Genomic DNA, 26,340 nt, shown 5'->3' with positions numbered 1-26,340 from the left:
GTTGTAAATCTTTTCAGAAGAATCTTGTGTTCTTCTCAGAAAGATAAAATTTGTATTTTTTTAAAGATCTGTTAAATCAAGCTATTCAGACTGGAGTTAGCCTCTGACTCTGTAACGTCCAGAGTGCATGCATTTATAGTTGATATTTGGGAGGAGTGATCCCAGCTGCCTGAAGCGGTGCATGGTCCCTTGTGTTTTAAAACTCCAGAATGGTTTCATTTTTTTGTATCTAATACACATATGGGCAGTAGCTAGTATGTGCAGTAAAGTGATTATGCAACTTACACTGTTACAAAGTGACGGCAGGTATAGAAACCCTGAACTTATTGTCTGTTGATAACAATGTATATAGGAAAAGAGGACAGCGTTGACAGATGACAGAATAGCCCTACAGATACTATAGCGTGTCATTTAAAAAAGAATACTTAAAAACAACAGTCGTTGTGAAACTTACAGTTGTTGTCCTCCAAAAATTCTTATCTGTTTAATAACACTGTTTGCTGTGGAGCTTTGATTGCTACAAAGTGTGGGTAACATACACAGACTGAGCTTCTGTTTCTGGTCCATCACACAAACTCATTCTTACAGGTTAGCTCTGTTGCAAAAATATAGCCATTGCTACAAGTGAACGTTCAGTTACTAAAATGAAGTATTTTCTCTGTTACATATTTTCTAAAAACAGCCCTTCCCATTTTGTCTGAGTTTCTATAAGCTTTTGTGAAATGTACATCGGAAGAAAATTGGCACTTTAAAAATCTCATTTTTCTGGTTTGAGTTGGCAGCAGCACAAAAAAACCTTAATATCAACCTATTGTATAAATAAACCTGCTTATAAGATTTATTCCTTTGTTTGTTTCCAAAAGCACTGACAGTGTTATAATATGGATAAAAAGAATTACCAGCTGTCCCTTGATATTCATGTTAGCGGTTTGGGGCTCTTATTACTTGGCATTTCTGTTTCACAACTGCTTTGGAGGAGAGAGTAGGGTTCCTAATATGCCTTGCTATTTAATTTGGTAGACATATGTTTTTTGGGGGTTGTTTGTTTGTTTGTTTTTAAAAACCCAACCAACAGCAAAACAAATCAACCAAACAAAAAAAGCAAGTGTGTATCACACTGTGATAAGAATTATGGAGGCTTAAGAAATGTCAGATGTTACCCAAAGTTTCTGGTTCATTCATGTTTGGGGAATCTCATGCCTTTGAGAAAGGCACGCTTTGCTCTCTCCCTGGTATTTTGAAAAGGCATTTTGAAGTAATAAGAAAGCTTACAAAGGTTTTTCGTTTTAACGCTTGTAAAGCTAAGACAGGAAACACAAGTGTTTGTATTATACTGATAGAAAAGAAGACATTTTTGTCAACTCTATGGTGACGTGTCTTATTTTGACTGAGTATATTTAAACTCTGCCAGTAATACAGGGGATGCGGGAGGTATTTAGGAGCCATCTCCTGAGATATGCAGGAAGTGAGTTCTCAAAATGCCTCAGAAAGAAGAGATTTTTTGCTTCAAGTTTAAAATAAACATGGCTCCTGCCCAATTAAGGCTTTAAAAGCTGAGGTTTAAACACTTTCACAGCACAGTGCAAAACCCTTGTCCCATTCCTGAAGACCACCCTACCTCAACTGGTAGCTGAGCAAACAAACCTCTGGGATGAGAGGAAGCCTTGAGGCTCCATACGGTCCTCTTACCTGCTCAGTACCTAAGTTCCATGGCAACGAGGGCATCAAGAGTTCATTCAGTTCTCTTGTAGACTGGTATTGAGAGAAGTTATTGCCATATATGTTAAAATACAACAATAAATGAGTCAACACAAGTGGAAAGCCGTAGGATCCCTTGATCCAGGCACAATCCCGCTTACTCGCTCTTTGCTCTGGCTGCCCTCTGGTTGCTGTTGGTCTCCCCACGCCGCTCCTCCCCGGCCGCCGTGCGAAGGCTGCCGGGACGTGCTGGGGACCTGCCGTGATGCACCTCCGGCGGGGAGACCTTGTCCTGAGAGCCCAGCAAGTGGAAGGGTCGCCCAGCCCTAACCTTCCCAAGGGCACAGGGCTACTCTGAGACAGAGCTGGCCAAGCTGGCTTGTGGGCCTCACTGGTGAAAAACAGCCTGGCACAGAACGGCGGAGCTGTCCGTGCTGTTGTCCAAGAGAATTTTTGTGTGGATACTTGCCCCTTATTTAAACTTGTGTTGTGTCTAGTTCTTAAATGCAAGTTTTCCAAAGGCAAGGCGTATAAGGCAGCTGTGCCTGTGTGCAGCAGTGCAAGCAGGGCAGCAGATGGGTGGTTGACAGGGCTGCTTTTCTGGTAGCTGCTAACATGCTGTAGAAGTGACGGACTTAATTTCTGAAAGAAAATGCCTGCTTCGGTGGTTGCTTTTACTGTTTTCTGCCAGCTGGTGCGTGCAGCACTGACCTTGGCTGTCAAAGTCACTGCCAGCCAGTTTCTGCATCGAAAAGGTAGAGACGTGGAAGTAGCCACCAGGGAAGGAGAGGGAAAAGGATGGGAGCGCACCCATCAAAGCCAGAGAGTAAACAACCAGCATAGTTATTACCTCAGAACATAAGGCTTCTTGCAGCGTGACAGGCTTAGACAATGTGCCCTAAGTTCTTTCAAACCCTGACAGGACAGACACGCAGAAACCCGGGAGATCTGAGCCTCGGCAGAGTCTGTCCTGTCATCTGAGACACGCTCGTGCACCTGGATGCTCTGGCTGTTCACCTTGGCGTCTCACCGTGGTGGGGCAAGTGAGCTTGCTCCCTATCAGCAGGCCACACGTGGAAAGAGTGAACTCTTTTCAGAGGGGAAAGAAAAATAAGGTTGTGAAATGTAAGGTCTGTTAGAAAACAGATGCAAACTTTCCTTGCTTAATTTGGCCATGGCACCAAAACAAATACTGTATCAGAGCACTGTTTACTTTCAGGTCTTTGGGCAGGTTTATGTGTTTGTCTAATTAAAAACCTAAATGAAACATACATAATATAGGCACATAAATCATCTGCTTTCACTTGCTTTATGAGTATTATATTTCTGAATTTGTTTCGGACTTTGAGAGTTAATGCTGCACTACTTAATAGTGTCAGGTCTTTGGTTAAACATGTCTCAGAGACAAGATGTGGAAACATCCAGCTAGTGTCAACAAGTGTAGCGTGAACCCAGAGAGGGACTGGACCTGTCATTTGTGTGGTTTTTGCTGCTCCTTTCGGGCACCATGAGGTTCAGCAAATCCCCTGCCCTTCAGGGAGCAGCAATAGGAGGGACCATCCAAATAAGAGCCAACATGAAGAGTCTATAAAGTATCAGAACTGGCAAGTGACAGCTAACATAGCTGTCAAGGTTTTTATCTTGTTCCTGATCACCAAATACAGCTTTTCACCCCTCTCCCCAAGAAGTTTTAAACGTAGAAAAATGGCAGCAGTTTTTGTCACATAAATGAGATTGAATTAGTCGATTCAAAAACCCATGCTCATTTTTTCTGGGTGTTTTGCTGAGAAGCCCATTTTCCTCGACAGAGGGCTGCTGACCCTTAAGCTTTGCCACTGCCTGGTGTTTGAGTGTTGCAGTTGTTATTAACCTGTTTTGTTGTTTTTCCCTACAAGGCGTATTTGTTCAGAGGGCCGGGGATTGTTTAGGAAGTTACTGCCAGTCCTCAGATGTTTGTGCTTTCTGGGGGCGGAGGGAGGGACAACTGCTGCTATCACAAGCTTGTTACACACTGTAAGGAAGGACATGAAGCAGCAAGTTTTTAAAGTAGTATTAATCTCTTCTGTGGTTTCAGAACGCCTCTGGGAGCCTCCCTGGATGAGCAAAGCAATCCTCTGTTGAAGGGTAAGGAAAAGCTTTACTTACTGAAATCTCTTTTGCTGGGAACTGCGCTTTTGTGGACGTTCACCTGAGACCTTGGTTCTTTCGCAGTGGCACAAACCACAGCCTAGTCGGCGTTGCTGAGTTATTCTCACTGTGAAGCAATTGTGCCTGAGAAACTGGAGAAGGGAGAAAAGATCAAGAATAAGTCTTTCTGGAGAGTTTATTAAGCCCTAAAAAAAAACCCAAAATGTGCAGAATGGGGAGGTTGTCATTTCCTCTCCAAGCTGGCTAGCATTAGGCAGTCTCTGCCTCTAATAACTCTGGTTGCCACACCTAAAAATTTTACTATCTGAGCAGGTCGGAATACTAAAGTTCAAAGTACAGCGAGAATGTGCAGGTAGTGACAGGGTGCAGAGGAATTACTTGCTGTGCCTGGAGTCTTCGCTTCAACTCTTAGTCAGGTACAGGGAGAGAGAGGGGAATGCCTAAGCTGGACTCAGACTCTGGATCCCCCTGGTAAGATGCCTGAGGGATAGGTAGGGTAGCAGCAGAAGGCACAGACATGGTGGGTGGTACCTCCAGGTTCCCTCTTGCAATTAATTTGTTTGCAGGTTGACTCGGGGATGTTTCTGAGCACAAAACTAAAGCAGTGTTGTAGTCATTCTCTTTCAAAATAATTTTTCTATGTTCTCAAATATAACTTCTCACTTCTTAGTGCATTTTTACTGTATGAGTAATGCAGGGATTGTAAATGTAGTCTGGTTATATCCTGTTGTATCAACTGAAGTGTCTTGCTAATATCTTTAGTTAAGCTGTTGGAAAGAAAATACTGCAGCATTCTAGTTGTTGAACTGCTAACTGTACGTTTTCAGGCATGCTGGTGAGAAATGGAGGAAGTTTTGAAGATGACTTATCCCTGGGAGCTGAAGGTGGGTGTGGCAGGATTATGACTCTTTTGCTAGCAAAAAAAAAAGAATTATGTTCAGTCATCTGATTTTTATTTTGAAAGACAGCATTTCCCTTCTGGTCAAAGGCAGTTGATAAAGCTGGCTAGAAAACCAGCATGAAGCACATAGAAAAATGCAGGAAGAATTGCTTTTTGAGTTTATTAGACTATGGCTGGTGTTAAACATGCTGGTCTAACCCGAAGGTCAGAGGCAGCCCTGAATTTGCTTCTGCCTTCTCGTTTAATGCCCACAGTGGCAGCACAGCCTGGAGCGCTCACTGAGGCTGTGAGAAAGTGGTTTCTTCTACTTGCTTTTCTTGTCCATCGGTTACTCTTGGCAGCCATGCATGGTCCACTTCCACTGAATCCCTTGGGAGTGGCATGTGCGGGCTTTTGAGAGGAGGAATGAAATTCTGTCAGCCAAGAGGCAAACCCATTAAGGGCTAAGTGCTTTTAAAAATGAAAAGCACCAAAGCTGAGTAAGTATTTTGGGTCAGCACGATATATGCTTTGCTGTCGCTAGCAGCTTGCCTTTTCTTTCTCTTCCCTTTTTTTAAGGGGAAGGAGATGTGGCTGTTCATGGTGGACTTCTTTGTAGAAAAAGACTTTTAGTCTCTCTGTTGATCATGGGTTAGAGGTGTCCATAAACAAACAAACAAAAGCACTGTGGATCCTGTTCTAACAGCAGCATCTTGAAATAAAACAGCAACAAACAGTCTCACAAACTGGGTCCTGGGGTTATCTGCGGGATAAGGCATATAAGACAATATCTGGTTTCAGTGTAAAAAAAAAAAAAAAAAAAAAAAAAGGAAAAAACCATCTTCCCCTTTAGCTTTTAATGTTTTTTGAACCACAGCTTTTGCAAAGTGTCAGAACATGTATAGTAGAAAGCCCTTTTTTCCGCAGCAGTCGTGCCAGTGGTGTCAAAGTAGTGGGACGAGGCCTGGAGGAAGGAAATATCTTTAATTTTTAAAGATTCAAGACTTCGAAGGAAAACAGTTGATCTGATAATGATGGAGAAGCAGAAAATGAGTCCCTTACTGCAATAGATTAAATAGGATTAAATTTTCTTTCTGACAGTCTTTCCCACTTGTTGGATTGCCTGCAGTACAAAGATTTCATAGGAAAAGTTTCTTTGTAACAATAATCCAAGCTCTGAGCATATGACAAGGAATACAAGACTCAGCACATTTTAAAACATCATGTCGCTTTTTTCTTTTCGATTTTTTCCCTTTATCATTGCCAAGTATTTCTGGTTTTTATGAGCCTTTAGCATGATTTAGGCAGAAGGTCGTTACCCTCCTTTTCACGCAACAAAGGTCCCAACACTAGAATCGCTGGTTGATTTTCCTGGGTAAGGATGTGGGTGTTTCTGCTGGGCTTTGCTTCCCATCCGAGAACAAGGGGACAACAGAGCTGCTTGGAGCAGCGCTGCGTGCCCTGCCGGACAGACAGCCCCTTTGAGGCTGGTATGAATAGCCTGCCCTTGTGCATCCGTGACTGCCTGAATCCAGACACAAGCCACAGCCCTGTGTGAATGGTACGGAAGGCATCAGGCAGGGTCCTGTAACCCCAGCCCCCTAATGAGCTGTCAAAACCCATGGTTTAGCTGTTCAAACTAGTCACCAGCTAATCCATATAGATAGGCTTACCTTCATATTATAGGCAAAAATATTAGAAAAAGAAGAAATGTCATGTCTGTGTTCTGCATACATTTAACTTTCTTCGTGCTGCCTCTGAAAAGGAGAGAGGCTGTGAGGTTGCCATGTTTTGCTCTCAGTTGCTGACTGTACCCCACTGGCACAGCGAGTCAAGATGTAGGGTTTTCCTGGCAGCACGTCTGACATCACTTTGCTCTTTTTGTAGCTGATTCTGAGGGCTGCTATAACTTACGCACGCTCCTTGCCTGTCTCCTGGGGCAAGATTGTTAATGTGGAGTCACCTCTTTGGGGAACACATAATTTAAGGCTGAGGGTCAACTCTCTGGCTTGTCAGGGTATTGATTTTCTGAAAGAATGGCATGGGATGTTCCCGTGTGGAGCTTGGCTGATCCAGCTGCAGAAAGTGCTGACTTCCCTGTGGAAGGCTGCTGACCAGGTGCTTGGTACCTGGTGGCCGGCCTCGCTCCAGAGGCCTCTTGACTCTGATGCGGCCACTGGTCCCATCAGCACCGCAGGCTTCACCTAGCTGTTGTCCGTGGATTGCACAGCTCGGGCAGCCGGGGCCCTGCTCCACATTGAGAGTGGTCTGTGCTGATGAAAAGTCTAATGAATATAGTCTCAGTACCTGGCCGTGGGGCCAGCTGCCTTTCTTATGACCTTTACTTTCTCTACCGGAGCAATCCTCTTATGCCTGCTTCTCCTCCTCCCCTTCCCACCCGGGAATAGCCCTGCAGCTGGTAATCGCGTCTTCAATTGCAAAGCAATAAATGCTTTATGTGACAATTACTAGCTTACTGCACATTAAAATTAATATGATTAATGACAGTATGTAAATGTGTGTCCATGTGAGGTTTTATTTTAAACAGAGCCTGAATAAACCAGATCATCTTTATATCAGCCGTATATTAGAAATCCTTGTCAATCACATTTACATGGGAAGAGAAAGATCTGGCTTATGCGGGAGTATTGGTTAATGTGCTCGCTGCCTGCTTCTTCATACTGGTTGTGGGAAGCGTAATTCTGAAGAGGCCTGTGTGTAACTTCTTGTTGTTTCTCTACAGCTAATCATCTACGGAGTGATACCCAGATGGAAACATGGTAAACATCTTTTTTTTGTTTGTTTACTTCAGAGAAATATTTATACTGGAGGGCGGGAGGGAGAGGGGGCAGTGGAAGTTGTGGAGGCTACCTCAGAGCTAAAGCTCTTCTGCTCATGCCTGTTTACGTGAGAGGGAAGGAGAAGATCCAAATAACGCAGAGACAGTCATTAGGAGATGCAGAAAAAAATTGCAGATTTTTATTCTTCCAGCAGACGTGACGTAGATTTTGGGGTAGCAGGAAGAAAACAGAGAAGTGACAAATCTAAGTAACTTAGTAGGATTTACCTTTTCCTCACCGATCCCTCACCATTTCAGAAATTTCAAGGGAAAATTAGTTTTACCCTTCAGAGCAGATGTCCTTTGGGAGCGGGGAAAAAAAAGACTTTGAGAGAGGAGAGGCTCCTGCTTTACAGGGAGAGCTGCTAAATAAAATGTGCTGAAGGTAAAACCCTATTGAGACTTCAGCAAATACTGGCACAGCCCCTGTGGGCAGCATCCTTGGTACTCCTCCTGAGCCGGGCTCCATAAACGTGCTTTTAGGTGAATCCTCTGTCTTCTTTGGTTTCTCAGTGGTTGTTCTGTTGTGTGTGTGTTAGGATTTGTACAGTAAAACTCACCCTGGGAAGGTTTGTTCCCCAGAGAAATTGGCAGTAACAGTACGTTTGAGCCCAAGGTACCACCTGATGCTGCGGCGGCTTCTCCAGATACAGGGAGGAAATAGTTTGGGATTGGGAAAGAAACTGGCCAGCAGTCTGGGTTGGAGCTCATCTTGCTCCGTCTCCTCCAGCCTGGAGCTCTTCAGCTTCCCCGGCCACCTCTGGGGCAGCTCGCAGCCTTGCGCTGCTGGTGGGTGGCAGCTGGGGCTGAGGGGGAGCTGGGTACCCGAGGCACGGAGGGGTGGTCCTGCCACAGGGAGGTGGTCCTGCCACAGAGAGGTGGTCCTGCTGGAGGAGGCAGCGGCATGGGAAAGGCAGGGCAGGGCGGCTTACGCTAGGCTGGGCTTCCTCGCTGGAGGAGGGTGGGATCGGGGAGGGTGGGGCAGCAGGGGGAGATCAGGGATTTGTTTTCTCAGCTTGCATTTGCCTTCGAATTCTTACCGTCTATGTACATTTTTACTGAGGCGTCCCAGGGTTCGCTTTTGTTATTGTATTTCAATAAGTGACATGGCTAATATAAACCAGATAACACTGAAGGGGAAAAGAGAACTTCAGCAGCGCTGGAGGCTTAGCTCTCCTCCGAGACAGACAGTCGAGTCCCGGAGCAGCAGGGGTTTATCGCAGGGGTCTTCTCCGTTTGTGTTGACAGCAATGGTGTGCTGGCGAAGGAGAGGAGGCTGCAGTTCCACCAGAAGGGGAGAAGTATGAACTCCACCGGGTCTGGAAAAAGCAGCGCGACTGTTTCAAGGTAAAAGGGTACTATGCTTTGAAGGTCATGGCACAGTTCGGTGGAATTTGGCTGCGTTTTGCTGGCAAAACTTCTTCTGTTCCTCAGTTAAATGGACTTGGCTTGATTTGTGTGCATTGTTGCGTTTAGTAGCCGAGAAGGGAATTTTCACTTGGTTGCTTGAAAAACTGCAGTTTGTTTTCAGTTGCGGTTTGCAGTAAATACCAACAAATGGGCCTAAATGTTAGAAATGTCTGAAATTTTAATGACATTTTAAAATCTGAGCTCTGCAGAATAAGGGCTGACTTTATAAATTACAGGATTGGATCTGAGATGTGTCTGGGCCAGTGGCTCTGGTGATGGGAACCAAAACTTCAGATGCAGAGATCTCCACAATTATTTCCTAAAGTAGGCTGAGGTGTAGGAGTCAAAAGTTCAATAGAGCAAGCTGGCTACTGGGCTGAATTAGCAGTTGGACAGGAGGGACTGTGTCTTAAAAGGAGACAAATAGATAGTAAACATCTTTTCATTTGTCTAGTGTTTCTGAATTACTGGAGCTTTATGAGGAAGATCCTGAGGAAGTGCTCTATAACCTTGGGTTTGGAAGAGATGAACCAGATATTGCTTCAAAAATTCCAGCAAGATTTTTTAATTCATCATCATTTGCCAGAGGGATAGATATCAAAGTGTTTTTGAATGCCCAAATACAGCGCATGGAAGTGGAAAATCCAAATTTTGCTTTAACAAGTAAGTACGTTTTTGAAGCAAAGTTTATTTTTAAGTTTTTGAACTACGTAAACAACCCCAAAAGAAGGTGTATATCTAATATTCTGGCAAACCCCCTTTACAGCCTAAAGGCCAAATTCCATTCGGAATCCATAATAAAACTCTTGCTTCGTCTTAAATACGGCAAGAGGTGACCATCAGTGTTGTACACCTTGGGGTGAGGGGAAGGGGTTTATAGTGTGGGAGGGAAGTGAAAGGCATCCTGTAAGATATACTGCCTTCTGGTTTGTACTATTCCTGTCTCTTGCTCCTAAGCTTGTCTTCTGTTGTAGCTTTAGAGCACTGAAACAAATAGCAGTATCTGTCTGTTTTTTGTGTTCTTCAGTATCTGGGTGGGATTTTTGAAAGCTGTCAGCAGTGCCCTACTTCTGTCGTTGTTGAAATCTGGGCCAGTATTTCTATTGACTTGGATAGGAGCTTTGTTAGGTCAGTAATGAGCGTTGCTGAAATGAGGGCATAGCTGAAATGTCCTCTTGTAGTTGTAGATGGAGAGAGCAATGTGAGTAACCCTTTTCTTCCTAGCACTTTGTAAATTAACTTGCACCTGTGTACCTGTGTCCCTTTTTTACTTTGTGAAAGCTTTGCATGCTGCTCTTGTGCATTTAGTAAAGGCTCTTCCAAAGGTTTTTCCATTTTTTCATACTGTGTGATATCCCTTTCACATTACAGGACTAGGCAGTATTCAGTCAACCTTTGGGGCCCTTAATATAAGTAGGAGGAGATTTGGGGGATGGGGGGGAGTGGGCAGAGGTTATGATGAAAATCCCCTCTTCAGATATGAAGAAGGAGCTGTCTGAGAATCCAAACCGTCGTGTAAAGATGGATCAAAAGGTCTGGGATGTGATGACAGCAAACGGCCTCGTAAACTCTGCCCTATGTTTTGTTCTTATGCAGGTCGTTTTCGTCAGATTGAAGTGCTTACTACTGTGGCCAATGCTTTTTCTTCTTTGTATTCTCAAGTCTCTGGGACTCCTTTGCAGAAAATTGGTAGTATGAATTCAGTGTCTTCCAGCAAAGAGGCATCCAGCCCTCCCCCTTTAAATCGCAGCAATACAGCCAGTCGGTTAATGAAGACCTTGTCAAAGCTCAATCTGTGTGGCACACAGCAAGCTGATGGTAGCGGCTGCTCAACTCCTTCACCTGTTGAAAAAGGGAAAAGTCCAGCTGAACCAGGGAGCGAGGAAAATGATGTTAAAAATGAATCTAAGTTACAAAAGTACTCTAAAAAGAAAGACTCTCCCTCTTTTCTGGCTACTGTAAAGGAGGAGATAGCCAGTAGTCAGACAAATGCTGCGGACACACATAAACCTGCAAACCTTCCTGCTGGCGCTGAAGATAAACAAGAGGGTACTGTGCCTCCAGCAGATGTGCAAAGCAGCAGGTTGGCAAGTGCCCAGGATAGACCGTGTGAAGAATCTGGTCTTTTGGACTTGCCAAGCCTCAGCAGCAGTTCCAATACATCCAACAGCAGCACCCCGACACAAAGGCTGCCTGCAGCGTCACCAGGTAGAGACCCTTGCGCTCCCCTCACAAACCCGTCCATAATGAATCTAATGCTGCAGCAGAAGGACTCCTTTGAGATGGAAGAGGTAGGTGGAGATATATGACTTTGTTTTTGCATACAGTTTACATAACTTGCTGGCTGCCAGCAGAGGAATGTTCCCTCCTGTGTAGTTGACAGTGTTTTCTCCAGGAATACTTTAAATTCTCTGAGTGATAGGACAGTTGTCACTCTCTCGGTAGGCTGCTCTGACTGATCCTCTTAATGAAATAACTTTGTGCTGCTGCTGCTGTTGTTGTTCCTGAGAGCAGGAAAGTTATTCTTTTTTTCGTCAAGCTCAGGTAACTGCAATCACTGGCATAGCTGCTAAGAACTTTTCCTGTGGAAATAGATCCAGGTTAGGCTTTGTATATATAAGAGCCTTTGGTTTTAAATTTTTTTTTTTGCTTAAATTGCTAACTGGGAGTCACTATTTTGGTGCCTAAAAGTAAATTCAGTTTATTAATTGATATTGACTAAAGATAAATCTGTGGATGGAGCAAGAGTGTTGTTGCATGAAAGGGAAAGGGGCTATCATGTAGGGTGAGGTGCTTCTCTTGTGCAATTTTTGGTTTTGATGACAGTCTACTGTATGGTGATTTGTTCTCTGGAAATTAGCGCAGTGAAAGTCACTGTTTGATGTGCCTTTGGCAATGGCTTAGTTACAAATTCTGTGCTAGCTGCCTTTTAATATCTTAGCAAATGCATGTATCCATTTTTTGATTGATAATTATCCCAAAGGGATTTTAACTCCCAGGTTCCTGTAAGTGCTTTGTTCATTAGGCTAGTAAATGCACAGGGTACAAATTCAAGAACGCAATTTTTTTGCAAAGACTCACACCTTGAATTGTAAGATCTATCTTAAATTAGTAGATATTTTTGAGCACAGATCTCAAAGTGGCTCTTGTTAACAGTTCAGTTAACTTTTTTGTCTATGTGAAATAGATATGTAAAATGAAGGATTGTGATTTCATTGGTGAAATGAATGAAGAAAGCAAGTGAATAGAAAACCCCCAGTGTTTTACAGCGCGTGATGATTTAGTAGATACTGTGTCTAGCATCGTATTGTCATTACAAGCTCTTCTAGATCAACTAATGTTGTAGTTGAAGGCACTCATTAAGTAGAAAAAGGTAATCCAGCCTCTTGTAGTTCCTGTCACTTGTTTGTGCGTGTGTGTCCTCACCCACATGTTGTGTGGCCATCTACTGAACCAGAACAAAGGACTGGTCCAGTTGAGAGGGGAAAAAGAAACCAAGTATATTTTGATTTATTTATTTTTCCTGGCTTAGTTTTCAGCCGGATAATTTTCTTGATCCAGTTCGTTGTGTAGCTGCATAGATGTTTGTGTTGGCACAATGGGAGGGTCTGAGTGGCAATGAATTTTGCTACATTTCCCAGAGGAGAAATCTGTTTTTTGGTACTCTTGGGCAAAGTCGAAACAACTAATATATATTAAAAAAAAAAGGAACGGAATTTTCCTTCAGAGTAAGTTGGACTGTAAAGGGTTATGACATGAAGAAGACTTGCTGAATTCTGCACAAGCCAAATGCGATGCATTTGCAAAGTTTTGGTTGAGACTTTGCAATGATGCCAGGGCATAAACACAGCTGTTTTGGCAAGACAACATGCGATGTGGGATGGTATTGTGGTGAATTTGTGTTTACGCAATATAATGTATACATATCAACTGCCTACAGATCCCTGGGAGGGAGGGATTCAGTCTTGTTGAAGAAACTTTAAAACAATACCTGGCAGCGTGATTTTATTTTTGTGCGTCTCTAAGCAGGGTATAATGAACAATAAACTGTATTAGAAACAGTGACAATAACTCCTCCCTCTGTTTCCCCAGCTTGGCTTGAAGTGCATTCATAAGCATAAGAAAGATGACAGATATATCAAGGAAGGTCTTTCCATGCTTACGAATGCCTTGGAGGTTTGAGCACCCTTCGGAAGTCTGTGGCTGTGAAGATAGCTAGTGCGGGAGTGAGTCAGGGCAGGATTTCCCCCAAACACCCACTCCTGAGGTGGCCAGTTACAGTCTGAAGGTCATTTACCAGCATCAATATTGGCTGAAGGGTTGGAGAAGGAGAGGGGAGTGCTTCTGGGCACTCATGGAGCTGTGCCATGCTGCGGATGCAGCCAGGATGCTGTCTCCCAGCCAAGGACAGGAGGTGGAGGGTATTCAGATGAGAAGAGGCTTAGCTGTTGGGAGGCTGCAAATTTAACCATCGGAAACTGGAAGGTTTGAGAGAATCAAGACACCTGTCCTGGAAGGCCAGTCTGATCAAAGGGCCTGTAAGATTACTTGCTGTTCTTTTTTTTTTTAATTTTAATTTTTTAAAATTTTTCCTAAACTTAAATGATGAGCCCCTTCCATGCGCTCCTGCATTTGGACAAACTAAGGATTTACCCCTTTGGTACAGCCTTCCTCTCCTAAAGGAAGAGAAGCCTCTTGATTTGTTGTGCAAGAGTAATGCTGTTCACTTACTAATGGTGAAAAGTTCAGGCCAAGTACTTCTCAAAACCCTTTTCACTGAGAAAGTGCACCTTTGTGGCTGCTATACATATGGTATCAATGCAAATATAGCGTCTTCTTTAGCCATATAAAAGCTTTTGGGGCTTAAAACTATCAGTATCCTGATATTGCATTTTTAAGTTGATCAAAAATGGAGATGAAAATTTCATTGCTTGGTAATTTTGAAATTAGGCAGTCAGCCCATTAGAGGGAAAGGTTGGGGGTAGTAGGATTGGGGGTTTTGTGCCTGTAGACTTGCATGTGAACCATTAGGATTTTTTCTGGAGCACACAAAAGAGAAAACAGATTTTAGGTTTTGAACTAAACAAAGGCCTCCCTGTTGAGATTATAGGCATATTATTTTCATTGTTTGAACAGTTCTCTGAGAACTGCTTTCTTAATAAGGCTGTGTTTCATGAAGTGATTAAGTGACTGGATTAATTTTCATGTAGTTTTAAGTTTCCCAGTTGAAATCTGCATGGCTCTGAATACATTATCTTCCTTTTTTGTACTGGAAGACACAAGAAGTATTTCCATGAGTAGTGGCATGGTGAAGTCTGGAGTAGGTTCTGGCAGGGTCTGGGTCCTTCTGGAGGATTGGTGGCTTTTGGTTGATAGGGCAGCAGATGACAGTCCTTATGTGCTGACCTCTTGATATATTTTTCTAAATGTATTTTGCTTGTTCTTTATATTCAAATGAGGGGCCAAGAGTGCTGAATGGAAAAGACACTAGTGTAAAGGTGGTCAAAGGTGTTTTCACAGTTATTTTAGTCTTTTGTCAAAGAGGAACTGAGAACTCTCAGTGTTGTCACAGGATGTGACTTCCAGGTCTTTTGCAGGAGGAACGTAACCAGAGGAGAGCCTAGCGCTGTGAGTGGGAGGTGCTGTCCTAAGGATCACTGCTCTCTTACAGGAGCATTGCTCAATACCTAATGAAATAATACGTTGGTTCAAGGAGATGTGATTTGCTCTCTCAATCATTATAGGCTGTTGGATGGAGAAGATTAAAAAAACAACAAAAAAATCCCTGCATGTGCAGTGTATGTAGCTTGGGCATTCTTCAGGACAGGAGCATATTCCAGCTGGCCTGACAAAATATTCTTTTTCCCAATAGATCCAGAGTACAGAGGGGGATCTACCACACGTTCCGGCTTCTCACCAGCTGGCAGTGACCAAGTCAAGGAAAGGTGAGTAGACTTCAGCTCCCGGGAGACAGCAGTCTGCTGAGTGTCCTTCCCTCTCTGAAATGCTGATTCAGATATTTAATACTTCTGAAGTTTCTTTCCTCTTTAGAAATAAAAAAAGATGTGGGTTTCTTCTTCAGCTAAATCACAGAACATTACTGCAAAGTGGCAACCAAATTACAGGCAAGACAACAGCCGTATAACCTCACTGGCTGTTTTCACTTTTGTACAATTGATAGCTCAGAGGGACTGAAATGTTAATTCAGATTGTGTGGGATTTTTTTTTTCGCTGGCAGATCCTGTAATTTAAGATACCCATTTAAACTAAAATTATATTGTTTTAAACCTAAATTGCATGATACATCCAGCTTTTTCCTATGCACTACTGCTCCGTCTGCAAGCTGGCTGCACAGAAGACTAGTGTCTCTGCACCCGTGGGGAAATCGTGGTCATTCACATGGGAAACTGTGCACTGGCTCTTGTGGCTCACTTAGTTTGTGCTTTCATCTCAAATTCTTATTTATGTATTTTATGGCTTGGGAGAGGGACAAAGCTGATCTTTAAGTTCATTTTGTGATTGTTACTTTGCCCAACATTGGCAAGCGAAGTCCGTTCTCTAGCTGTTACATGTAATTAAAGAAGAAATAGAGCTTGTTGGATTTAGTGAGATGCTTAGCTGCGATGCAGTTTTTTGGTGACACATGACTAGCATCGCTAGATACTAAAGAGAAGCAGAAAAACTTGTCTTAAGAAACAGAGATCATCTTATTTGCCTTTTCACTAATGAACTGACAGTCTTGTGAACTGTCAGCTGAATTGCATTAACATGTTTGAGAATGCTCTGGACTAAGCGCTGAAGGTTAATGCCTGGTTATTAGGGATAGCTTATGCTACTAGTTCAGCAGTGTTTTGCACAACACAGCATTGCACTCGCTAGTCATCTTCTGTTACAAACATAGGTCACCAAGAAGGACAACCAGAAACTGCATCTCTAACTGTTCCCAGCATTTCTCCCTTGGCTGTATTTTAAACCTCATGGCTACATGCTCTATGTGATTACATGTAAAGAGATGTACTCTTTACAGGTCAGGTCTCTTGTTCGCCTGGCCTCAGCAGTTTCACAAAGAGCTTTTCAGAGGAAAGCAACTTAAGGAACCAGGAGCTGCAGTCAGGGAGGAGAAAAATTAATTTTTTTCATCTTCTGGAATGCTGATTTTGTGTTTTCTGTTCCCAGCAGCTATCTTACCCTCTTCTTCCTCCATGCAAAGAAAAAAAAAAAAAGTCAGGAGGTCCTGTGTGTACCTGCTGAAAGGTACCAGCAGCTCTAAGCAATGGGTCTTCAGTATGGCAGTAGTGGGACATGCTGGCTCATGTTTCCCAGCTAGTATATCCCACCCATTTCTGAATACATTTGGCATAGATTAGTGATGACACTTCGTTAGCATGCAAGTATTGCCTAGAATTTTCTATGACTTATCTAACAAGGATGTCAATGCTGATGATAAGCCTGCATGTTTGCTAAAAGTTAGTCTGAGACCAACATTTTGTTTCACCTGGAAGATGTGGAAAGCTTAGGACTTGTTCTATATGGGTTTCAGTAAAATTGCCAAGAAAGAGAGCATTTGGTGGAGAACTTACCCAAAACGTTAAAAAACGGTAGTCAATTTTCTTTGTAAGTTGTCCAACATGGGATAACGTAGAGGCCTGTTTTCTTAGAGATCAGGTGCTCACCAAGTCTGAAGGAATCCAGCGTTAATGGTCACTTATTAAAAACGCTGGCCATTGTGTCTGAACGTGAAATGTCACTCTCACTAGCAATCTCTTGAGGTGGGATTGGCATGAAATTCAAGCAGCGGTCTTCTGTTGCAATGCGATTTCAGCTGATGATCCTCATACAGGCCAACCTCTTTCGGTGGTGTTGGCTCTCCTGTACGTAAGCACCCATAAACAAAAAAATTGTTCCAGATGAACACTTCTCTTGAAGGAATACATTTGTACTTTTTTTTTTTTTTTTCAGGTAGGGGTGCTTCTGTGTCAATTAGCAGGGTTAGTGCTGTTCAGTACAGGCTGTTATAAACCTTGCAGTGTCATTTTACATCTACACAGAGGGCTGTGGATGCTTTCTCTGAAATTTACAACAGATTGTAAGGCATTCTAAGAGGGCCTATAATAAGATGTGAAGTATTTGAATTAAAAAAAAAAAAAAAGGAGATTCTCTTTCCTACTGAAATAGTCTGGAGACTTAAGATATGCTTGAACAACACTGAGTCTACTGCTGCTTAGAGTCCCCATTAAAGCATGTTTCTCATTTCAGATTAGCTTTGTTTATAAGTGGTAAGCTTAGATTTTCAAAGTGGCTTGAAAATGATTGCTTTGCTATAGTACTGTCTTTGTTAAACACTTTATAGGGGATACAAAGATTGTATTGACTAGTTTGATGTACTTTTTAGGTTATGTCTTCCAAATGGTACTGAACTGAACTAGTTTATCCATTATGCCCAAAACCGGCGTTCTGTTCTTTGTTGTTGCAAACCTCAAATGTAGATGTATTTTTGTGCATGTGGGTTTTTTTCAGGAATGCAGTAGAGAAAAATGAAAAGCTTCAGTTGCTTTGCACTGTAAACATACAGTGCTGCTAAATGTCCACTATAAAAAACCTTATTGCGAAGTTATCTGGAAGGAAGGTTTGTTAGTTGGAAAACAAAATTCTTCCTGACATATTTATACAGCAGCACCTTCCATTGCAAAAATGCCCAACAAATGAGACAAATATAGGTACAACACGTAGAGAACAAAGTATTCTCGAGGCATTGTAATTTGTGAGTGTCTGGTTGCTGACATCAGTGGCTCTATGAAATTCTGAATAGCGACAAACGTGTTTCTTTCAAGGCATCTGACGCTGATAGTCAAAAGCAGTGATTAATTTCAAAAATTTAGTTCTTGAAAGTGAAGAAAGCACTTCACCAGCACTTTCTGTCCTTAATATATTATTGTATTTATAGCTCTCTGTGGGTGCAGCTCCACAGGAGATTGGAGATGGGGGAGTGAGAAGAAAACATTTGGAACAGATTTAGTATTTGTGGGAGTCTGTACTTATCTGTCCAGAAGCTCGGAAATCCCCAGGGACTCTGAGGAGTTCTGCAGCAGGACTCCTTACTGGGCTGGTTTTGGCAGTGCTGGGGTGCAGGGTGCAATACATATGGGAAAAAGGGCCAGCAGATATTTAATCCCATAAAGGAATACTTTATAGATAAATTGGGAATGTCAATTTATTAATAAACTCATGAAATACAAAGCACATTAGAGCTTTGCCAGTACTGCAGGTACAAGAAACATAGATGTTACTAGAGCTTCACAGTCAGTTTCCCTGTATTTCTCCTCCGCTTCTGTGTGAGCAGTAGAGTGATGCAGAAGGTGTAAGGCAAGTACCTGATGGGACTGTTTCAATTGGTGAGACTGACAGTCCATTGGTAACTGAATATTATTTTACAATAGGTGAATTATTCCATTATTTGATAGTGATTCTCTGATAAATCTGTGCTCTCATGTTTTGTAAACCATAGACTTGTTTCTTCATCATCTGTTCATGTTTAGAACTTTGTCAGCTTATTTGATATATTTCTGAATACCCACATTTCTTTGGCATGTATTCAGTGCCTAAATATATTTTGTTTTTTTTAATATAGCTTAAAACAATAATCCAAGGGACATTTTCATTTGTGCTCTGTTTAACTGGGATGTGAGTTTGATTGTTCCTTCTGGTTTTGTTCATCTTGTCTGGTTCCTTTTCCCACACTTTCCTTATTATGCTGCCTCTGGCCTTCTCCTGCTAGCTCAGATTTCCTCTATGTAGTGTGGATAATAGCTTTGGGCTGTGGGGCTGGCATCGTGCAGTGACCTTTTTGCGGAAAGTACAGTTGCCTGCATGGGGGTACACAGGGCAAGGGGTGATCCCAGGTTAGCCCCTACAACCCAGTCTTTGGTGCTGAGTTTTCTGCATTCAAAGTGAAGAGAGGGGAGCCATATCTAATCACAACTTCCTTCTCTTAAGACTCTCCATTGCCTGGAGGCATTTTAATCAAGACCTGAATGTAACTCTCTAGCTTTTTTAAAAAACGTTTTCATGCTTTCCCCTCGTCTGCTTGAATCTGAGGGACATCCAGGTGCCATAGAGCAGGTTGTACATCTGGATCGGTAGTCGACAAGGATGGTGGATACCATTATGTATCAGTACATCCTAATGTCCTAGTTGGTATTTCCAGTCTTTACTGAGCCAAACCTTGTCATTTCACTACTGAAGTAGTAGAGATTCCTGTAGTTTAATAGTTTTTATTGGATTTACATGACAGCGGTATAGTGGAGACTCTGAGAACTTGCAAGAGTCGGGGGTAAGGTATGGTAGAAGATGACTCATACTTAAAATGTCTTCTCTGATTTGCTTTAAAATGTTCAAAAAAAGAATCCTAGCAGCTCTGCAACACAGAAAGCAAGGGATGACTGTATTAAGGGGATGTCTCCTTAGGTGGAATCAAGGCAGTTTGAATCTGTTTGTGCTGTGCTAGTCTTTTGCCATGGATAAAGATGATGAGGTAGGTATGAGTGCCTCTGCTCTAGACTGATTGCTTGACTGGCAGTATCTGTCATGTAAGGCTGTCAAAGCATGTGCATAAATAATAAGTGCTATAGAAAATTATCTAAACCACTGATTTTTACTTTAGTATTATGTCTCTGAGGAGACCAAGAATTGATTTGAGGAGACATATATAAATATATGTATGTAATTTTTTTTCTAGCTGAAAAGGAAATATTGACTGAGAAGGAAATAGAAGAGCAGGTCAATATTTTTCTTGAGCAGTAATAAACTTCATGCACGTGAAACCAGGTGCCAGCACACGCAATGGTGAATTGCTTTATCTGAACTAGTTGGAATCTCTCCCCTGTGGCTAAGGCTTTCACCAGTAGTGCTTTTTCCGTTTAAATTGAAATTCACCAAATAGGAAGAGAGACAGAGACAAGGCCAAAGCAGGTAACTATTCATCTTGGAGGAGGTGGCAGCTCCCACCAGCCTCAGCTGTAGTGGCAACCTATTCATGGCATGCTCTTTCAGCTGTATTAATTGTATCAGGCACTTAATAAGAGCTAGTCCAGTTCTCAGGGAAGTGGTTTCCATTGTCTTTACTGGGAGCTGGGTGGGGATGTCTGTCCTGAGGTAGAAAAGTTGTTTATCATTGCAGGATATTGTGGCTACCATGATAACAGAACAGCAGCACAATTTGAAAGGCACTCCCTAAAAGCTGTGTGAAATCGCTGATACAGAAGTCTAATGGGCAGTTTGCCTCTCCTGGTGTTCACAAACTCCTGGGCCTGTGCAGGCTTTTATTTCTGCGTTAGTGAAATGTTCATCCAAAGTTATACTAAAAAAAATTAGTTCTGAATATCCAACAGTTTCAAAACAGTTTTCATAATGCATTCCAATGCATTGAGCTGTGAACTGGGATTAATTGTATGATGACAGTTAAGTGGTTGAAAGAATGTGGGGCAAAATTCTGCATTGAGCCTCCGAGAAGACAGCAGGGAGCTCTTGCCCCAGGGCGAGGAGGAGGCGGCAGCTGTCTGGGGGCTACAGGCTGCTGTGGTCTCATCCCATCTCCAAGCTTTTACTCTTCTGCTGAGAACTAGAGGTGAGATATGGTTGTTACCCAGGCTGCCATCTGGCTAAGCAAAATGTTTACGGTGCTGTCAGGTAAACCCCATACCTGGTGAGTGCCTCCTGTATCTAGTAAGGAACAATATACATGCAATACTGTACTGCAGAGCGACTGACATCTCCTTGAAAAGGAGCTTTGTGGCTATAGGGCTTGTACCAGAGGATTTTAGAGTCTCTTTAGGCTATTTTAACACTTACCTAATGTAAGTAGAAAGGAACAAGCAGGAGGATCTTATCTTTCATGTATAAAAGGAGCGCTGGGAATGTGCTTTGGCAGATTGCCCATTGATGTGTCAGAGATGTTTTGTATTCGTCCGCTAAACCAGTGGAGGACCGTCTGTAGCAGTTCTCCCAAGTCCTGTGCATCGCCCTCTCTGCTCGTGTGATACTGTTCCTCTGGGTGTGTGAGGTGGTGTAGGCTGGCAGGAGACGAGTGATCTCCTTTGTATCCATGATCAGGAGGGGCGGCGAACCTGTACGTGTCAATACAAAAGCAGCTGTTCCACTGCCTGCATGTGAGTTAACCAGCGATTCAGTTTTGTGGAAGGTAAAGTCCAGCAGTGGCAACATCTGCAGAGTGGGTTTTTTTCCACAGTACAGGAAAGAAAAATGTAAAAGGTGGTTCCTCTTCTACTGCTGCTTGAAAGTGCACAAGTAGGGCTTTGCCCGAGAAGAGGTTTTGCTTGAAAGAAACAAACTGGTTTTCTGTATTATTCGAAGAGGAACTTGAAAAGGAATTGCGTTATCCCCTTAATGTTACTTTGATGTAAAAGGAAAGTATGTATTGAATGTGATTGGGCTTGAAAGGTTGTGATTTGTAAAGTAATTATGGTTGGGTTTTGCTTGTTTTAAACAGATCAGCTGTTACGGACTGCGAGTCAGCACTCTGACAGCAGTGGCTTCGCTGAGGACTCCTCCACAGATTGTTCTCCATTTAATCAGCTTCAGGTAAGGTTCCCATGCTGTGGTTGAAATATTATTAATTATTGTGGGACAGTAGGGACCTGGGGAGGGCAGGAGGGTTGTTGATGTTTGACTGCTGTTGTGACCATCAGCCTAGATCCTATAAAACTTCTCATTTTCAGAGCTGGACCTGCTGAGTCCCTTACAGAGCTGTGTTAAAATTTGAAAGCCTTTCTGGTAGGATAATCTGGGTATTCATGGGCCTGGAATTAACTCTAAGTTAAGTATGTCCTGTTTGCTGTCTCTGGTGTATCTTCTCTCACTGACTGATGCTTCAGAGTCATAGTCCATTCCTCTCATGACTGCAGTGGGTAGAGATTAAGGTTGTGAAAGATTATAGCTTTTTTTCTGGTAATTTCATATCTTGTATCATTTTTACCTCTCCACTCTTTTTTTTTTTCCTTTTTTTTTTTTTTTTTTTTTTTTTTCCCCCCCAGTTAGCAGCTGACAGAAAGTGAAAACAATTTCATACTGACTTTACTTTGAAGGTATACTAATGTTTAGTCAATCTTGAGCTCCCATGCTCTTTCTCATTCCAGTTCTTTTGATCTCGGTCCCAGAACTTGCTGTGATACTGACCAGAGACTGCATGTCTTAGGGGAGGCTTTTGTTCCAGCATGGTATTTAGGTGTCTGCCCAATAAACACATTTGCTCAGTGTCGTACCTGATATTTAGGAGAGGTGTTCTCTTGCCTCTCCTAAAACATTCGCACAGTAATAGCCATGATTTGGTTGGCCTGCCAATCAGCCAGAGAAAACTCTTGAGTTGGATCCCGGCCTCAAGGCCATTGGTTAGCTGTCTGGGACCTAAACCACAGTCGGGAGGAATACAAAGGTGGGTGTCGGTATCAGCAGTAATTTCATTTCTGTGGCTTGCAGCTGCTGAACCTTTTTTTAATGGTACTGTATGTTTTTTAACTTGTGGCACACCAAACATTTTAAAAGCTGTTTGGCACTTAACTAGGAAGAGATTCTCACCCTGCCCATCCGTCAATGTTGCTTTTCCATTTCGGTACTGGTATTCTGTGCTTTCCAGTTTAGTAGTTTTTCAACTGAATACCAAAAGTAGCCAAGACAGTGCTGGTCTTTGTGTCTCCCTTAAACATCAGCTTACACTTTCCAAGAGCAAGAGAGTGAATAAAGGAAATCATGAGCCTGAATGCCTGTAATAAGCATAATAGTCCAAGATACTGGGTCTGCCCTCTACTAAACTGGGACTGCAATGAAGTTGACAGGCATGTTAGGAGGTGACTCAGATTAGAGTTGCTCACTCCTGATCTTTATATTGGTTTCAGCCTGGTTAAGAGTCCATTAAAAAGCACATTGCAACTAAGTGCCCCTTCACTGGAAGGCTGGTGGAGTTTATTTGTGTTGGCTGTAAAGGGATGAGATTTTTCTGCTTTCTATTATGCTGTTTTGAAAAGAGGTATTGAGTCTGCACGAGATTTGTGCCATGGAGTTGCTAGGCTCTCTTCTGCCACCTTCACTGCTTTATTCAGGCCAAGTGCTGAGCTGAATTCAGAAAATACGGGTGAATGATGAGATTAGGGGAGATGAGAATTTGGCTGCTAGTGAAGAGAACCTGTGAAAAGATGGAGGGGATACAGAGGGGTGTATATTGTTTCTTAAAAGTATGGTAAGTTAGTGCCATCTACTGTTAAATAATTGACTCTAGCAGCCATAGCATTCCTCTGATACTCAGGAGAAAACTCAGAAACTGGAACCGTATTGTCTTTCATCCCTGACACCCAAAATAAAGATTTCTAAGGGAGATTTTGGCATTGAGATGAGGTATTATGCAGGGGAATTTCATATTACTAAGGAAGCTAGAAGAATTCTCCATCCAAGCTCTTCAAGTTTTGCTTGCCTGACTTGTAAGTGAACAATGTGATGGATGATTAGAGACACAGATATGCACACATGTAGCACACCTAATTTCACCTAGACATTACAATCTTTTGTTCTTTTAATAGCTTTGACTTGAACAGTATCTGAACCTGCACAGTCTTTCATACTAATTTGTGCCTTTGCCAGTGAGTGCAATGTTAAGTATGGACTTGCAAAGATGACCTTTACAACAGAAATCTTCTAGATGGTTGGAGAAGGAAGTATTGCCTGACATACACCCTAAGTAATCTCTCAAGAAGGAGCTAATAGTTAATATCCTAATGGCAGTGAGAGCTGCAGAAATTAGAGATGGGAAAAGCTTCTCTAAATTTCCAGTTCATGCATCAACTATGGTAAACTTCCAAGACTGTACTTTATACCACATACTCTTATGAAAATGTCTTGTTCACTTGTAAATATACCAGTCAATCAGGCCAGCCTAAGGAATATGCTTTGCAATCCATAGATCTCTTTTTTTTTTTTTTTTCCTTTCTCATAGATTCTTTTCCTGTCATTTGTCACCTATTAAATTAGCAGCTCCCTCATGCATGTGCTCTGTTTTAAACTGTGACTTAGAATGAAAAGGGGAAGAAGTATTAGGAGAAAGGAAGGAAGTATGGGCATAATAGTACTGGATGCAGTCTTCAATAGAGATTAGCAGCCTAATGTGAGATTCGCAGTCTCAAACAATTCTGTGACTTAAAACAGGCCGAGTATATGGGCAGGCTGGTTTTCCCATTCTTAGTGTTGTCCTGTGACACTAGTTTCACTACGGTCTGCAGTTCTCCTCACTTCTCTGTATGTATTCCCTAACACCACCCTTCATTTCAGCACTGACTGTGAACCTTTTTATATGGAAGACGCCATGTACTGCCACCCTGCTATCCCTTTATCATCGCTACGTAAAATACTAGCATTTTACTCATGCTACTATTTTACTTTGCTGACACTTCTTTTCTTCTGGCAATAAAGAGTTTATTGTCAAATCAAAGAAATGTGTGAATAGTTTGCCTTTTTTTTTTTTTTTTTAAGTTCCTTTTGGTGCCATACTTCAATATGCTTCTAATGTATCTGATACTATGGTTTCTTTGTTCTCCTTTACTGTTTTGCTTGCACACTAACTGCATTATTCTTTCTGCTCCCCACCACAATGCCCAATGAATATGGACTTGGACTCTTAGCCCGATTCCTGAGAAGGCAGTAGCTGAGTCTCCAGCACGTTCACCTCTTTGCTGGCTCCTGTCTTTCCTAGGTTCAGGAGTCTTTGCAGGGCATGGGAAGCAGTGCTGACAGCTGTGACAGCGAGACAACCGTGACGTCGCATAGTGAGGAACAGAAGACACTGATAGGCAAGGAACTGCCCTGTTTCAATAAGTTTGAGGAGGAGGAAGAAGATGAGGAGGAGGATGATGACGATGACGATGATGAAGAGGATATTGTCTCGCAAGTAGAGAGACGGAAGGTAGGGGCACCTTCTGAGAACAGAGGGAGCGAAGATAGAAAATTTATTGACTATGAAACTGAACAAAATCAAGGAGGAGAAAGCAAGTCATCTCATGTATCAGAGGCAGTGCAAGGAGAGGTCAGCTCTAAAGAGGAAGACATTTCTGGTGAGCGAAAAGAATTGGACCTGCTGGAGGAAGGCAGTGTGTTTGAGTTTCCTCAGTACCACACGCATCATATCCTCAAGTCGATGGAGTCTCTGAAAGGTGGCGGTTCCTCCCAATCATCCGTGGACAGGGTTCACGTGGCCTTGCAAAGAGCTGAGATGAGGATTGTCAGCACATCTGATTCCAGGGCTGGACGCACTCTGCTTAAGTCGAAAGATCTCTTGAGGAAGCAGAGACTCTGGTTTGCTGAATCGGGCTATCCTCTAAGGCGGTCTCAGTCTCTCCCAACTGCATTGCTGAATCCAGTGAAAGTGGTGTCCTCTGTGAATGTCCAGTTAACTCCAGGAAAAGAGACTCTGTGCAGTCCTCCTTCTTTCACCTACAAGTACACATGTGTGGAGGAAGATGAGAAAGCGATGTCTGAGAATGACAAAAGTGAGGGTGAGGCAGCCGCCGGCCAGCCGGTGTGCAAATCCACGTTGTTCATTGCACCTTCGTCCTCCAAAAAAGAAGTGCCCCAGACTGGGCCCAACAGGCTATCTGAGGAGCTCAGTCCCACCAGGGTACAGAGCTGCCCGCTGCACACACCGGCACACATGTCCCAGTCAACGTGCTCCCTCCACTCCCTCCCCACTGAGTGGCAGGACAGACCGCTCTGCGAGCATGTGAGGACGCTGAGCACCCACAGCGTCCCAAGCATCTCTGGCTCTTCCTTCAGCGCCTTCCTTTCCCCCTTCAGCTGTCCCTTCTCTCCAAGGCATGCTGGATATCCTCATCGCCCTCATGCCATCAACCTGCCCTCCACTGTGGAGATGCAGCTGCGCAGGGTCCTACACGACATCAGAAACTCTCTGCAGAACCTCTCACAGGTAAGAGGAAGCCAAATTTTGCCCCTGGGCAAAGTGGCTCCTTATTTTATCCTTACAAAACCAAGATGTTAACGTGAATATTCCTTTGCATAGCGCAACAGATCAGGAGAAAATGACATTTTGTGCAAGTTTGATTTGCTACTGTTTTAGGAACATCTTTTTAAAGTGGCAAATTATCATGTCTCCAGTGCTCCACTATTTTTGCATTTGATTTTTTCTTGTTGCAGTTGACCCAGATTGATGTGTTGGTTTTGTGGTTTGTTTTTTTTTTACTTTTATGGATATTGTTGGGTGGGAGGGAAGAGCAGTGTACTCTTTATCAGCTATTATTTTAAGGTGATAGTCATTAGCTTTAGATTTGAAAATACATATTGACTGTCCTTTGAC

The 26,340-nt window shown here is 42.8% G+C and overlaps 1 protein-coding gene across 1 annotated transcript in view; it reads left to right on the top strand.

Moving 5' to 3' along the window:
• Nucleotides 1–3,704: 3,704 nt before the first annotated feature.
• Nucleotides 3,705–26,340, top strand: part of SSFA2 (sperm specific antigen 2) — a 35,608-nt gene continuing 12,972 nt past the window's right edge. Inside the window, exons 1-9 of the mRNA XM_010565789.1 lie at nucleotides 3,705–3,822; nucleotides 4,674–4,730; nucleotides 7,470–7,506; nucleotides 8,814–8,912; nucleotides 9,430–9,638; nucleotides 10,572–11,266; nucleotides 14,848–14,920; nucleotides 21,481–21,572; nucleotides 24,727–25,953. Coding sequence (XP_010564091.1) covers nucleotides 4,676–4,730; nucleotides 7,470–7,506; nucleotides 8,814–8,912; nucleotides 9,430–9,638; nucleotides 10,572–11,266; nucleotides 14,848–14,920; nucleotides 21,481–21,572; nucleotides 24,727–25,953 — 2,487 coding nt within the window. The 5' untranslated portion in view covers nucleotides 3,705–3,822; nucleotides 4,674–4,675. The remainder of the gene's footprint in view (nucleotides 3,823–4,673; nucleotides 4,731–7,469; nucleotides 7,507–8,813; nucleotides 8,913–9,429; nucleotides 9,639–10,571; nucleotides 11,267–14,847; nucleotides 14,921–21,480; nucleotides 21,573–24,726; nucleotides 25,954–26,340) is intronic.

The sequence above is a fragment of the Haliaeetus leucocephalus genome, unplaced genomic scaffold, assembly GCF_000737465.1.
Source record: "Haliaeetus leucocephalus isolate CR32 unplaced genomic scaffold, Haliaeetus_leucocephalus-4.0 Scaffold1, whole genome shotgun sequence".
NCBI lineage: Eukaryota > Metazoa > Chordata > Aves > Accipitriformes > Accipitridae > Haliaeetus > Haliaeetus leucocephalus.
This window is presented reverse-complemented; position numbering and strand designations above follow the sequence as displayed.